General features: G+C 54.9%; 1 protein-coding gene across 1 annotated transcript; it reads right to left on the bottom strand.

Annotated features, from left to right (window-relative positions):
* On the bottom strand, nucleotides 1–12,040 carry EAH_00018770 (sec7 domain-containing protein, putative; the record flags this gene model as incomplete). Its single annotated transcript, XM_013393725.1, has 17 exons — nucleotides 1–654; nucleotides 774–1,043; nucleotides 1,343–1,831; nucleotides 2,024–2,674; nucleotides 2,874–4,218; nucleotides 4,335–4,723; nucleotides 4,987–6,120; nucleotides 6,455–6,910; nucleotides 7,067–8,042; nucleotides 8,363–8,440; nucleotides 8,546–8,666; nucleotides 8,865–8,964; nucleotides 9,121–9,528; nucleotides 9,839–10,151; nucleotides 10,460–10,517; nucleotides 10,800–11,093; nucleotides 11,275–12,040. 17 exons carry the CDS (start codon nucleotides 12,038–12,040, stop codon nucleotides 1–3), a joined length of 8,502 nt encoding a protein of 2,833 aa, XP_013249179.1.
* Between the last annotated feature and the right edge of the window lie 846 nt (nucleotides 12,041–12,886).

Here is a 12,886-nt window from a genome sequence, read left to right as displayed (position 1 = left end):
CTACGATGCACAAGCACTACCATCAGCTGGTGGCAATGCAACTGCACCAGAACAACTACGGACTTCCTCAAGACTTTCCGCTGCAACTTCTGCATCTTTTCCGTTGTCGTGGCAGGCTACAGGGCTACAATCTGCAGGGACTTCGGAGGCCTCCTCTGCAGCATTTGCTCCCATGTCGTTGCAGGCAACATGGTCCTGCTTTGGAGGAGGCGGAGGCGGTTGCGGGGTGGGAAGTATCAGAAGGAGTTCTTGTATCACAGATGGAAATGTGGAGACGACGAAGGGTGACACTGCTGAGACCACCAGCCGCTGGCTATCCGTTAAACAAGACAGCGTCCCTAACAAAGCTTCTTGCTTCGCTGCAAGCTGCGCAGCCTCATCCGCGTTTGGAGTCACTTCGGTTTCCCTTGGAGTCCCTTGGGTTTCCCCTTTCTGTGAGGTCGGCTGTTCTTGCTGGTGTTCTTGCCGTTGTTGCTGCTGTTGCTGGTGCTGCTGCTCCGGGGAAAAGACAACTGGAAGAACAGATGCTGGAGATATCCTCGTCTTCAAATCCGCCGGTATGGGGCTTGCTGCGACGAAGGGGCATGTCAGGACGACCAGCAGTGTGTTCTTCATGCTCTCGAGAAATGCATCGCGATAGATCACTGGGGCATGCTGAGAAAAACAAGAAAAAACGCCCAATGTAAGGTCTGATCATCAAGACTACTGCGACTACTGCAACCCCCAAAAAGGTGCACAAGAAAGTAGCGAAACTTAATTCTTCTTCGTGTCACCAGCTGGCATGTGCTCAAGAAGGCAGATTGCACCTTTGCTTCTGTAACGAGCAGCTGCACCAGCTGAGTCAGGGGAGGCAAAAGTCCCTCTATTCCCCCCGGATGGTCTCTTGGAAGTCCCTGGAGTTTCGACTCATCCACAGGCGGCAACGGCTCTGCCACGAAGTCCACATAAATTCCCTTTACTTTGAACGGCTGCAGAAGGAGTTCCATCTTAGTAAGGAAGAGACGGCATGCCAAACTCGCTGCTGCTGCTTTTCTCTGGTACACCTGGGGAGAAAAATATAGTGAGCAATCGCAAAGGCATGGGTTAAAGCGAGCGGCTACAGTACAGATGCAGACCTGCATACAGAAAAGCTGCAGGGCTACTGCAGAGAATATCTCGCCACAAAGGATGAGCTGGTGGACGTTGCCAGCGTTGTGCTGGCTGGCAGAAGTTACGGGGGCGCCAGACAGGAATAGACCAGTGCATGCACACTGAGCTCTTTGCGCAAAAGGCTCTTGCAACAAAAAACATCAGCAGAAGAAGCAGCACAGCAAGCAGCAGCAGAGACGTCGGCATATCCTACTTCGTCGAGGCCCAGAGTGCTTATGGCAACTTCGGGGGTTAGTCTTCTTCTTGTCGGTAGAGCCATCCAAGGCATACCGAAGTGGGGATCGCGGAGTTGGTTTTCTTGGTCGTGCCCTGCTGAAAAGGTATAGACGGAATCTCCCAAACTGTGACCGTTCACGTGCTGCTGGTGATGCTGAGGAGGAGGTGGAGGGGCATCGCCTGGAGACGGCGGCGTGTACGGATACTCAAATCGAAGGCTAAGGAGAGGGAAGACAACCAATTGTAAGCAAAGTCTCCAAGTATATGCGTCTTCTGGTGCCGTAGCCCAGTAGTTTGCTGCAACAGCTACAACAGTGGCCGCTGGTGCAGCAGCAGCCGCAGTAGTGCAGTCTTGCCCCTCCGCACCACCTCCGGAATTAACAGTTCTGTCGCTGACAAGAAGGCTTCTACTTTCTTCGGAGCTCGAATTCTTCGTACTGCAGCGGATCAGCATTTGCTGCAGGACCTGTGAAAGCTCATGGCAGCAGCGCATGCCTCCGCCACCTGATGCGAAATCGTGACCGTCGCGTCGCGGCAACGACAGGGGTGCACAAAGACAGGGCGGCCTTCACATTTACGTGTCATGCCTATCGAGTGCAGATATGTGCAATGTGCCCTCCTCTGGAGCCGCATACAGAAACGGTGAGGTCGGACTCACCGCCAGCGCTTTAACCTTCACGGGTCGTGCGGAGAAACTGCAGACAATAGCTACTACTTGCATGGCCTGAAGCCACATTGCCTGGCAATCCAAACGAGCTTTCCATGTGGAGGAGCCTTCGCCGTTCGCATTAGCAGCGCCGTTTGCTGCAGCAGAGAGGCATGCTGCAACCGCCTCTCCCTTGGACTTCAGCGCATCACCAATTGCCGGAAGTAAAGACGCCAGCAATGCCAAAGATGTGCAATTGGCTTCGTAGGACGAGGCACTGCTCACGCTCGGCTGCGGCTGCTGGTTGTCCTGAGCCTCTCCCTCAGCCCTTCGCTCGACAGACGAAGGGCCTGGTATCTGTACAGATGAAGACGGCGGTACATAAATGCACACGGCCATCAGGGTCTGTAGCAGCATCTGGTAGTGGTTGCGGTGCTGCAGCACAAGTAAGGCTAAAGCCTCGGGGTCCTTTATCCAGTCAGACAGGGAACCGATGATCCTCAGGGCAAGCTGCTGCTGAGATTGCGGCTGTGTCAAGTGCTGCGGCAACGGCGCAGTTGGTAGGAAGGCAGGCAGAGGGACAAGGCGCTGATATAGAGCCAGAAGGACTTGGATTAGGAGAGGGCTGCTGCACGCTCTCAGATTTAGCCTGGAGACGAGGATCTGCAGCACACCGGCACGCAAATCAGGTGCAGGGCAAATAGCATGCGGAGCCAACCGCACCGTAGAGGCATCCATGAACGCTGGCACTTGAACAGCAGCTGCAAGACCTATTGACGCCAGCCGCCATACGAAGATGCGTTCACTGTCGCGTTCAAGCGCTACAGCGCGGCCGAGAGCTATGCAATCACACGAAACTTACAGTGGCAGACTGGCAGATACGCTGTACGTGCATGCAGAAGATGTTGGGGTGAAGAAGGGTAAGAAGCTGAAGCAAATGTATTGCGACCTGGCAAGCAGGAGTACAGCCATACGTATTGGGGGCCCCAAGTTGGGGCGCCCCTATCTTTGTGTACACGGGAAGCAGCAAAGAATCTTCATCAGAGAGCAGACGAAGGCATATCCTCAGTACAGTCACAACCAGTCGCTCGATGAACAGCAGCTCCCAGTGTGGTAGAGCTGCACGCAACAACCGCACAGCCAAAAGGCAAAGGCGCATGACCCAAAAGAAGCAACCCGAGACCAAGAGAGACACAAAAGCAGTGGAGACGCGCAGCGACGCACTTGTGGGGGTCTCGACGAGCCGGCGGGAACCTATTGACTGGAAAACATTGCACACGCTCTTCACGGTAGCCTGCGCAAGAGGGTCTTTGCTGCATGCATCCAAAATAGCAATGGCCCAGGAAGGCCTATCCGTGTCAGTCCCCGCTACTGCCTCCTGCTGTTGCTGCCTCGAATGTATTGGCCCTGCTAGGCCTACAACCTCGAGTGGATTAGGCACGCCCCCAGCAGCAGTTCCTATGGAGTAGCGCCTCAAGAAGGTGTCCAGATACACTGCGCACAGCAGCCAAGGGCAATTCTGTAAGAGAGCCGTCCCGTAAACCTTTGAAGGGCGAAGAGAGGGGCTCCCAGGCGTTAGTTCGCTCAGCATTAGAGCCCCCAGCAACTCCAAACAGAAAAGCCGATCTGTGTAAGCCCTGTAAGTCGTCAGCTGAGGCGAAGCGCCGGCTCGCAACGGAGACCATACGGGTGGAGGCAAGGTGTACGAAGAAAGTCCGGGACACTGAGTCACCGACGCATTTGTCCCCGACGGAGTAGAGACAGCCGAACTGCTAATGCTGCTGGTAACGCTGCTGTTGCGTCTAGAGTTGTCTTCATCCAGGCCTTGTCGCTGCGCATCAACTAGGTAGCTAGAGAGCATCGAAAGCTCAGCTCCCGGAAGCGAAGGCAAGCCCAGGTCCTCAGGCGGCTGCAGTGGAGGGGGCCCCTGATGGTGTGTCCCAGAGGATAGCTGCCCCGACGCCACGCTGGATGATGCGCTGGTGCTGCCTGCAGCTCCCCTTGCAACTGCCTCACCAGAGCTACCACTGAGCGAGGTTGCACCATCGGCGGAGGGCTGCTGTTGCTGCTGAGGTTGCTGGGCCTGTAGGGGACAGTCCGGAGACGCGCCCGGATTCTGACGAATAGGAGGAAAACCCAATACAATGTGCACGAGGAGCACAACTGCAGTTGACAGAGACGAAACCGGTTCGACCTGACGGAAAATCCTGCATAGTCATCAGCACCAAACCAGAGCGCAAAATCCCGGGAGTGTGATGAATCGTAGCAATGCCCTAGGAAAGGGGCGCTTGAAGCAAACAGCAAATGGTCTAACAGATCGTACTCGGCCACTGCCACGTCGATGCGGATGCCGTGAGACAACACCGTCTTCAGGCGAAGGTAGGGGGCTCTGGCGGCCGCAGCTTCCTCATCCTCTGGGGAAGCGGAAGGTGAACCTGCCCCTGCAACTTCCTGCTGCTGCGCCTGACGCTCTCGCTGTGGTAGTTCGTTGGGTCCCTTCGGCAGGTGGTGCTCGGGTCCCACAGCGCCGCTTAGAGCCAGCGATTCCCTTTGGAGATGGGAAGAACGCTGCACGTGGAGAGCCTCAGAAACGTCACGGTCTGTCTCCACTTCAGAACTGCAGACCGCTGCCACTGCCATGGTCGATGGAAGCAGCGTGAAGTCCGTAGAGGCTCTCAACACATACAAACCGTCACAAGCGAAGTTAAGCTCCTGAAGACACACACAGAAAACGTTCCAACGGAACGAGTCAAGGAAAAGACTAAACGACACAGCACAGCCGTAGGCGGAATGAAAGCATCAGACAGCCGCGCAGTGGTTCGCTCACCCGTCCGTACACTAGTACACTTCTGCACGGTGAACCTCGTTCCACACTAACAGGCGGTGCACGCAGGAAGGTTTTGTTAACTGCCTAAAAGGTGGATGCCACTTCAGGATAAAAAGCAGAAACTGGCACGTTAGTGTATCTGCATTACCTCCGACCACGCGACCATATGGCCTTGGGCTCCGCTGCCGTCGTCTCCATCACTTTCATCGTCAGAGTCCCCGAGGGCAAATAAAATGGACGTGAGATCCCCGAGCCACCCACCGCCCTTTTTCCCCGTCCCTCTGTCTTTTCGCGAGGCCGGAGGCACGAACGGAGGTGGCGCCAAGGTACAAAGAGAAGGGAGAGCTGCGCCTCCTGATCCTTCAAAGTCGTCTAGGCCCATTAGGGCTGGCGGCAGCAGGTCGAGTGCATGCAGCCGAAGCAGCAGCTCCAGAACTGCCCCCCAACCTTCCTCTCTGAAAGAGGCTCCAGAGCGGCGAATAAGGTACATAATGGGTGCCAACACCAGCTGAGAGTGCGCGGGAACAGAATAGACGAAGTAGCTGCACAACTCCGCTACAATCGTGTTTAGGGCGACAACCTGACCAAGGACCGTAGCAGCTCGAGCCAAAGACAGAACCCCGCATAGTATTTCTTCCAACTGCCGCAGATCAAGTGATGCTTCGAAAGCCCCCCTGAGCACGGCAAGAATGCCCCCATTCCACAGGATATGAAACATCTCCATCGCCAGTCCCTGTAGATCACGGGCGTCTGCCCTGACTGCGCATGCATCAGAACCCCTTGTATTGCTGCTTTCCATCGCTCGAGAGGTACGGGGTTTCAGCACAATGCGGTAGTCCCCCGCGCTCTCAGATGCCAAAGCGCTCTTGGGGCCGTTGTAGGGAGACGCAAAGGCCCCCCAGCCCAATCCAGCACCTTCCGGAGGAGTCCACCCGTCTGCAAGTACGTCAAAAATATCGGGTAGCGACTGCTGCTGCTGCTGTTCTTTGGCTGCCGCATCGGCCTTTTGCCCGTGTGCAGCCGTTGGCTGGGAACTTGTCAGCGGGGCCTCTTTCAGCTTGATCTCCTGATGTCTGATGGAAACGTATATGTTTTGGAGGAAGAATGCGGGCAAATCGGATCCGTTGTTGATGCCTCGATTGTTCTTGACGAAGTCCTCCACTCGCATCCTACTGCGGACTTGCGAGTTGTGCTGGTCTGTGTTCAGCATGATAATGGAATACGATAGGACAAACACCGTATCCTTATGCACCATGAGCACGTAACCAGGAGGTGGCTGAGTCTGCAATGAGAGCAAACAAACAAATGAGACGAGAGGGAATTGCAACACCAAACTTTGCTTGCAATTCTATAGAAAAGCCTGTGCCTACAAAAGCGCCGCCGCGAGCGCTTGCACACGAAGCAACACCATCACCCGTCCCACCCTAGCCTCAATACCTATGAGCTAGGTAAGCATCACCGTCGAAGACAAAGCCAGCAACGCAAGTCAACAAGGGGCTATCACTGCAAGGGCAAACCACAGCTGAAGTGTGACTTTTGTGGCCGCTGTACAGTTATTCTACCGATGAACAGCGAAGTGTATGCAGACAGTGTACTGGCAGTCGGGGTAGGCCTACAGGAGTGAACTCTGCGAGCTGCCGGGCAAGGTCTTCACTGCTCCTCTGTCGACACTTATCTACCGCCCCTTCTCTCACGGCCGCAGCACGCAATAAAGAGTAAGACCCCTCATCGGCCACCCAGCGCCATAGAGAGAGTTCCTGTGGCTCCGCTGCTGCTGCTGGCCGAGTAAATGGATTGGCTTCAGCTGACGCCGGCGACTCCGTTGCTGTTGTTGCTGCTGTTGCTACCGTGGTTGTCCCCGCACCTTCTGAATTGACTACTGCAAGTTTCTCCTTGTTGTGGGGGCAATTGACCAGCGGTTGTTGGCGAAAGAACTCGTCGGCGAATGCCTCCATCACGCGCTCAATCTGCTGCGACTCCCCAGGCAAACGAAATGACCTCAGAAAGTCTCGCAATGCAGCAACAAGACCAACACCAGTGAACGAGAACAGCGAAACGAATTCGCGCAAAACCTGAGAAGAAAGTCAGAGGTAGAAAGCCATGACAAAGGTATGGACTACACCTGGGCCTGGGCCAAGTGTAGCTACGCGGCGAGGGTCCCCCTGCTGTGCGACGGGAAAAGGCAACGAGAAACAGCTACCTGGTGGGCGGCAACTCTTACAACTTACTTGAGCATTCCATGGCTTGTTGGCACTAAGGTAAAGACCAACTGCTCGCAGATCAAGGCCTCCGGTCTCTTTCAGGAAAAGAGCCGTGCTCCTTGGCGTTGCTGGCGTCGGGAGAAGCCCTAGGCCCTCCAGTTGAGAAATCGCCTCCTTCGAGTTAGAGTTAAAGATTGAAGCTCCATATGACAATAGAGTCTTGTGCTTCCGTCTCTTGGAAAGCAGCTGCATATCCTGGACACGCAAGAAGTACGCAGCTGCAGACTCGCGGTCGAGTTGGGCCTTGTCAAGATGAAAGTCCTTTCCCTCCTCCTCCTCCTGCTCTGGAATGCTGCTGTGCTGCATACTATCGCAAAGAGAAGCTAGAGAAGAAATAAGACGAAGGACGGCAGCAAGAGCCAAGCGGTTAACATTCGACAGGCCTGCGGGGCGCATAACTCCAGCCGCATCTGTAACTAAGTTCTCCGTTGCTGCCGCCGTGTTGGTGTCTGCGGAAGATCGCGAAGCCTTCAAAGGCGACCTCGTAGGGGCCCTTCTCAGGTGAAAGGCGCCATGGTGGTGAGACTTATTGCTCTCCGCGGCCGTCGTGGTGCTAACAGAGGAAGGCGAATAACCCGAAGGAGACTGCTGCTGCGTCGGAGTTCTAGCTGTATATGCTTCCGAAGCAGTGGCCGCCGGCCCCACAGCTGCCTGAGATAGAGGAATCCCCGAAAGCCCCAGGATGCCCTGGCCTCCTCCAACGTCACATTCTGCAAGGCGGTAAGCGCCTCTTAGGGAGGGGACACGGGGAGCTGCTAGCTGGAGCAACAGCGTGACCAAGACCCCAAACACATTCGAGCGGCGGATGTCGCCGTCGTAGTTCAGCATCAGCTCGAAACCAAACGACGCGTCGCTGCACAGTTCCCGCAACATGTCCAGCGCTACCTCTTGTGCTTCCGCTGCTAATGTCTTAGACGGGCCCCCATGGTAGGTGGTTGACAGCCTGCAGCACCACAGACGTCTTGAAGTCTAACTGAGACCCGGCGCGCTACCCTTCACCCAGTCCCGTGGAACAAAGGAAAGCATATACGTCGATACAGAAAAAATAATCGGGAACGAGAGACGACGTACAACAACGGGACAGGCAGGACCAGACAAAGCAGCCGCAGCGCAAGCGGAAGTTGAGCTATGAGGGACAAAGTCAAGCAGAGACACAGCTCGCAGAAATACATGCAAGCTCGCACGTGGAATGCGCCGCTATGATTCTGGCATTGGGGCCACAAACACGTGCGGTGCTCTTGACCTCGTGATGGCTTTCCCCACCTGAGGAGTTGATACAGACATCTCTCTATCTCATCTTTGATGTACGGCCGCAGGAAGGCAATGAAGTCACCCACTACCCTGCGTCCACACGAGGCAAGCACGCTTCACTGGCTGGCAGTGTTGCTGCCCTGCTTACTTGGCTGCCTAGCGGCCCAACAGCCACGGGAGGGATGTGTGAATCACCTCAGCGTAAGAGAGAGCAGCATAAGAGGCGTCGAACGGGTGTCCTGCTGAAGAACGAGCGGCAAGATCTGCGTCTGAAGTGGCTGCAACAATTTGGGGAAAAGAGAAAGACTGTCCCTTCCTACAAGGCAGAAAACATCCATACTAGTCGCCGCAGCTCTTTTTGCAAGTCACCGGCAACCCTGCAGCTTCCGCTGGCTAAACTCGTGGATCGGCTGCGAGCGCCCCCAACGTTGCCCCTATAGCCCTTAATCGAACTGCTGGGAAGGCCTGACAGAAGAAGGCCGCTGCCGCTGGTCCTAGAGTGCGCAAACCTTACCAGCCTCAAGCCCAACGCAAAGCAAGCGAAGGCACAGCACTCTAGCTTCCATATTTGCTGCCCTGTCTTTTCCATGGTGCCCCAGAAGGCTCTCAAACTCCTGAAGTATATAACGGCTCACTCGCAGCGGTGTCGACGTATGCAACAATGTGAAATGGCACTTCGATTACTTCGGTGTTTTATAAGAAGACATCTGCCCTGTTCTTCTGCAACACACTTGAAGGTAAGTCGTGACGCCCAAATCAATTTGCCTCACCCGGTCAATACCACTAAAGGCCCCCAGCCGCGAGCCCTTGTCTCCCAAGGATGAGGCACATGCGTGTTGATTGCCAGCAGCGGCGGCAACTGCCGCTGCCGCTGCTGGCACTGAAGTATCGGAGGCACGCAGAGGCTCTTCAGATCGATTACGTTTCCCGGACACATCCCCCTTCGCATCACCAGACCCCTCTGATGTTACATGTGGGGAGCCTGAATCAGCAACTGAAACGAATGGGGGAAGAGTAGCGTCAGTTTTGCCCCCTACAGAGCCAACGCTCGCGTTGCCCATGCTGCTGTTGCTGCTGCTGTTCCCTGAGTTGTTCGACGATACTTGAGACCTTTCGTGCGACAGCAGCCTAGCAACGAGCGCTAGGATTCTCAGACGGCATTCTAGCCCATAGCCCTTCTGTAGACACAGCAAAAGATATGCACGTTCCCTCTTCTGCGGATGGCAAGGCGCCGCAGGTGTCTACAACGAAATTTTCAGTCTCGCCCTAGTGGCAACTGAGATCCCAACCCTTTTGTGTTTAAGTGCCTGTGTGCTTTGTCTTAGGCAATGAGAAGTGAATACAACAGCTCATGCGCTTTTGCCCGCATTCTTGCGCGCGTGCACGCGCGCGCACCCTCCCCAAGCGGACTGTCGTGCACCCAATCAATGAACACAAAGCTTACGAGCCAGCGAAAAGGTGACAAAAGTAGAAGTGCTGGAGGCTCACCATTGCTGAATACCGTGTAGGGCAGCATGCGGTGTCTGTGGACCTGATAGACATTGCAGATTCCAGACGAGCAATGAAATGCGGTGGAGGTGAAGCATGCTGCTGCTGTTGCCGTTGCTGGTGTTCTTCCCGCCGCTCCTCGTGCTGGTCATCGGTGTTTCCTGTCTGATGCTGCGTTTCCACTCCTTCATGAAGCTGCCCTTGCCGATGCGAAAGCGAAATAAGACTTTCTGAAGCAAATAGATGGCGTGTGATGGCGACAGCACGCGAGGCCGCCGCATTTCTCAGCAGAGGGCTGGCGCGATGTGACAGGCTATACAAACACAAAAGACACAAACCTCGGAGACGGCATGGGCGTCTAGGGCGGGACCAAAGGGACAGGAATCTTGCTAAGCCAATTTCTGGTGTCTGCGCATGCCTCTGCTACCCAGCTGGCCCGCTGTAAAGACAGCACCAAGCCGGCAGAAACCTCGCTTAGCAGAAGCCTGAGGTGCGCCCGCCGCTGGATATTTGTCATGCTTGCTGGGGAGAATTTCTCACAGCCAGCAAGATGACAGGGACACAAGCAACCATGGCTAAAGGCGGGGTTGTAGTCCTCTAGCAAAAACGTGCTCGGCGCACCTGACGGCCACGCAACACTGAACTGTGCTCGCGACACAAGCGTCGGAGAAGACATGTCCTAAGACAAAACATAAACAAAAGCATGCAATCCATTTGAATGCCACAACAGCGCCAGTCACGCAGCCCTGTTCTTCCACTGCAGGAGATAGAGAAAAGGCATTTTTGTGGTATCCACTGACAAATGCCGTGACAGTCACCAAAGTCAGCCGAAACCCCAATGCATAAACTGTGCTGGGTTTCTGCAAAGCAGAAATACGTGCTGCTGCGCGAGCAGACGCAGCTGCATTGTTGCGCATACATGCGCCCGTGATGCCCATGAAGTGTATGCTGCAGTGCATACCCGCAGGGCCAAGGAGCGAACTGCTGAGAAGGTCTAGGCACTGGAGCAGCAGCAGCTCCTCCTCGGCAGCAGGCGATGCAGGAGCGAAATAACTGCCTCCGTAGGCCTCGGATCCTAGAACTGCAGCAGCAGCGGCAGTTGCATTGGCTGCAGAGGGCTGCGTCGGAGCCGACTGTAGCCGGTGGGTTGCCTGCAAAGCACAGTTTCTTAAAGACAAGACCAGAGCGTGCAAACACCGACGCCCTGCCGCGCTGCGGCAGCGAAGAAGTCCCACAGTTAACAACTGATCAAGGGCTGCAAGTCGCAACACGCACAGAACAAAACGGAAGAAAGCATAAGATATCTCTACAAACACGTGATGCGTAAAGCAACTGATATGCGCCAAATTATGTCTCCACGGGGCACAACGAATGCAGTCAGTAGGAAAAGTGGAGGCAACGAAGCCGGGTCTCTCTCAAAAAGGGCGAGTGCATACATCGCAGTACTGCAGACGCTAAAGCCCGCATGCAGCTTTGATGCAGGATTTGTTGCTGTTTGTTGAGACTTTGTAATTGCTTGTGTTGCAGCTGCTGCTGTGCAAGCACGAAAAGAAAAGGGTGAATATGCTGCTCCTGTAACTCTGCTGGGGGAGGCTCTTTTGCTGCTTCTGCCGCAGCCAGCCTTTCATTTAGCAGCTCAAAAGATTTCACCAGAGGGGCAACAGCTGCAGCGAGCTGCTGCTGAGATGCTGCTGAAAGCCCACGCGTCTGTGAGACGGCGTGCATGCGCAAAGCTCGCAAAAGTGCGGAAGTTGCGAATACCTCCCTTTTAAGAGCATTGATAACCGTAAATGAACCCCCTAAGTCGTCAGACGCATCTTCTGATGCCACGGCGGAGTCCATGGCAGGCCCAACGCCCTGTCCCTGCTGCATCAGAATGGCTTTGCTGCTGGAATTACTTTGGGAAGGAAGGCTCACGAACTCGCAGCTCGTTTGGGCATTAGAAGGCCCGGCTGCCGCACCTTGAGTGGCCAAGTAACTGGTGCTACTCGGCTGCACCCAACCCTCTGCCTCTGCGGCAGAAAGAGTAATGCCCTCCAAGGCTTCCTCGGGTTTGTGTGTGAAAGCTGCAGGGGAGCTGCCTTGATTGCTGGTCAACCCCGCGCCTGCACCACCACCAGTCCTGCTGCTGTTATTGCAGCTCTCATGAGACACTGCTGGCGGGTCTAAAACGGAAGAGGCGTTTGAACTTTCCAAATCCATTTTCTGCCAACGGCGCTGACAGCCGATCACACATGCACGGTGAAGCCGCCCGCCTATATTGGCAGCCGATGCGATTGCTTATGAGCATGTGAAATGCAGGGGAAGGATCATCTGCCGGGCAGGGTAGGCAAGAAACTACCGGAAAGGACACAGTTGTTCGAGTCACTCAGGACTAAATTGAGCGTGGAACCCGTCTCAGGAAGTACGCTGCAACAGCACCGGTAGAATGAAAGCTCCTCCGTTTTTCCCATGACCAAATTCATACCACATAGCAGTCCTTTTCCAACGAGACAACAAGACTTGTGCGCACGATCGGCGCGAGGTCAGCTGCCCATCGCTTTCTGTCCGGACACACTGTAGCCCAGGAACGGCAGGGCCAGTAGTTCGGCCGTTTGTTAAGGCGAGTTCATTATTTGAGACAACTAGATAATCCCTATACACCAGAGAACGCGGGAGCTCTCGTGGGGGCCCCAAGACGACGAACTCGGCTCCGCCACAAGTTTGCATGCACGGTGGTATAAACTTCAGTAACTCCAAACCCTTTACAACTCCTGGCTTTTAACAGTTTTCCTCGCATCATCTTCTTAATTTTATAGTAGTACTCCCCTCAGAAACATAGGCAGATACGGACACGTCTATCTAGGCTTCGCGTTGTGCTGCGTCTTCTGATGGTGAAACTGACGGAGACAGCCTGCAGGGGGCACTTTAGTACAATTGCACATTCTTGGACGTAGAATGCTTGGTTAGTCTTGAGGAAAGCAGGCAGGTGGTGTTGGCGGGACGTCTATTGGCTACCCTTCGTCAGCAACGTCCCCTCTGTGCAGTATAGGTAGTGCTTCATGAACA

This window comes from Eimeria acervulina, genomic scaffold (genome assembly GCF_000499425.1).
Source record: "Eimeria acervulina Houghton genomic scaffold, Eah_scaff124, whole genome shotgun sequence".
Taxonomy (NCBI): Eukaryota; Apicomplexa; class Conoidasida; order Eucoccidiorida; family Eimeriidae; genus Eimeria; species Eimeria acervulina.
This window is presented reverse-complemented; position numbering and strand designations above follow the sequence as displayed.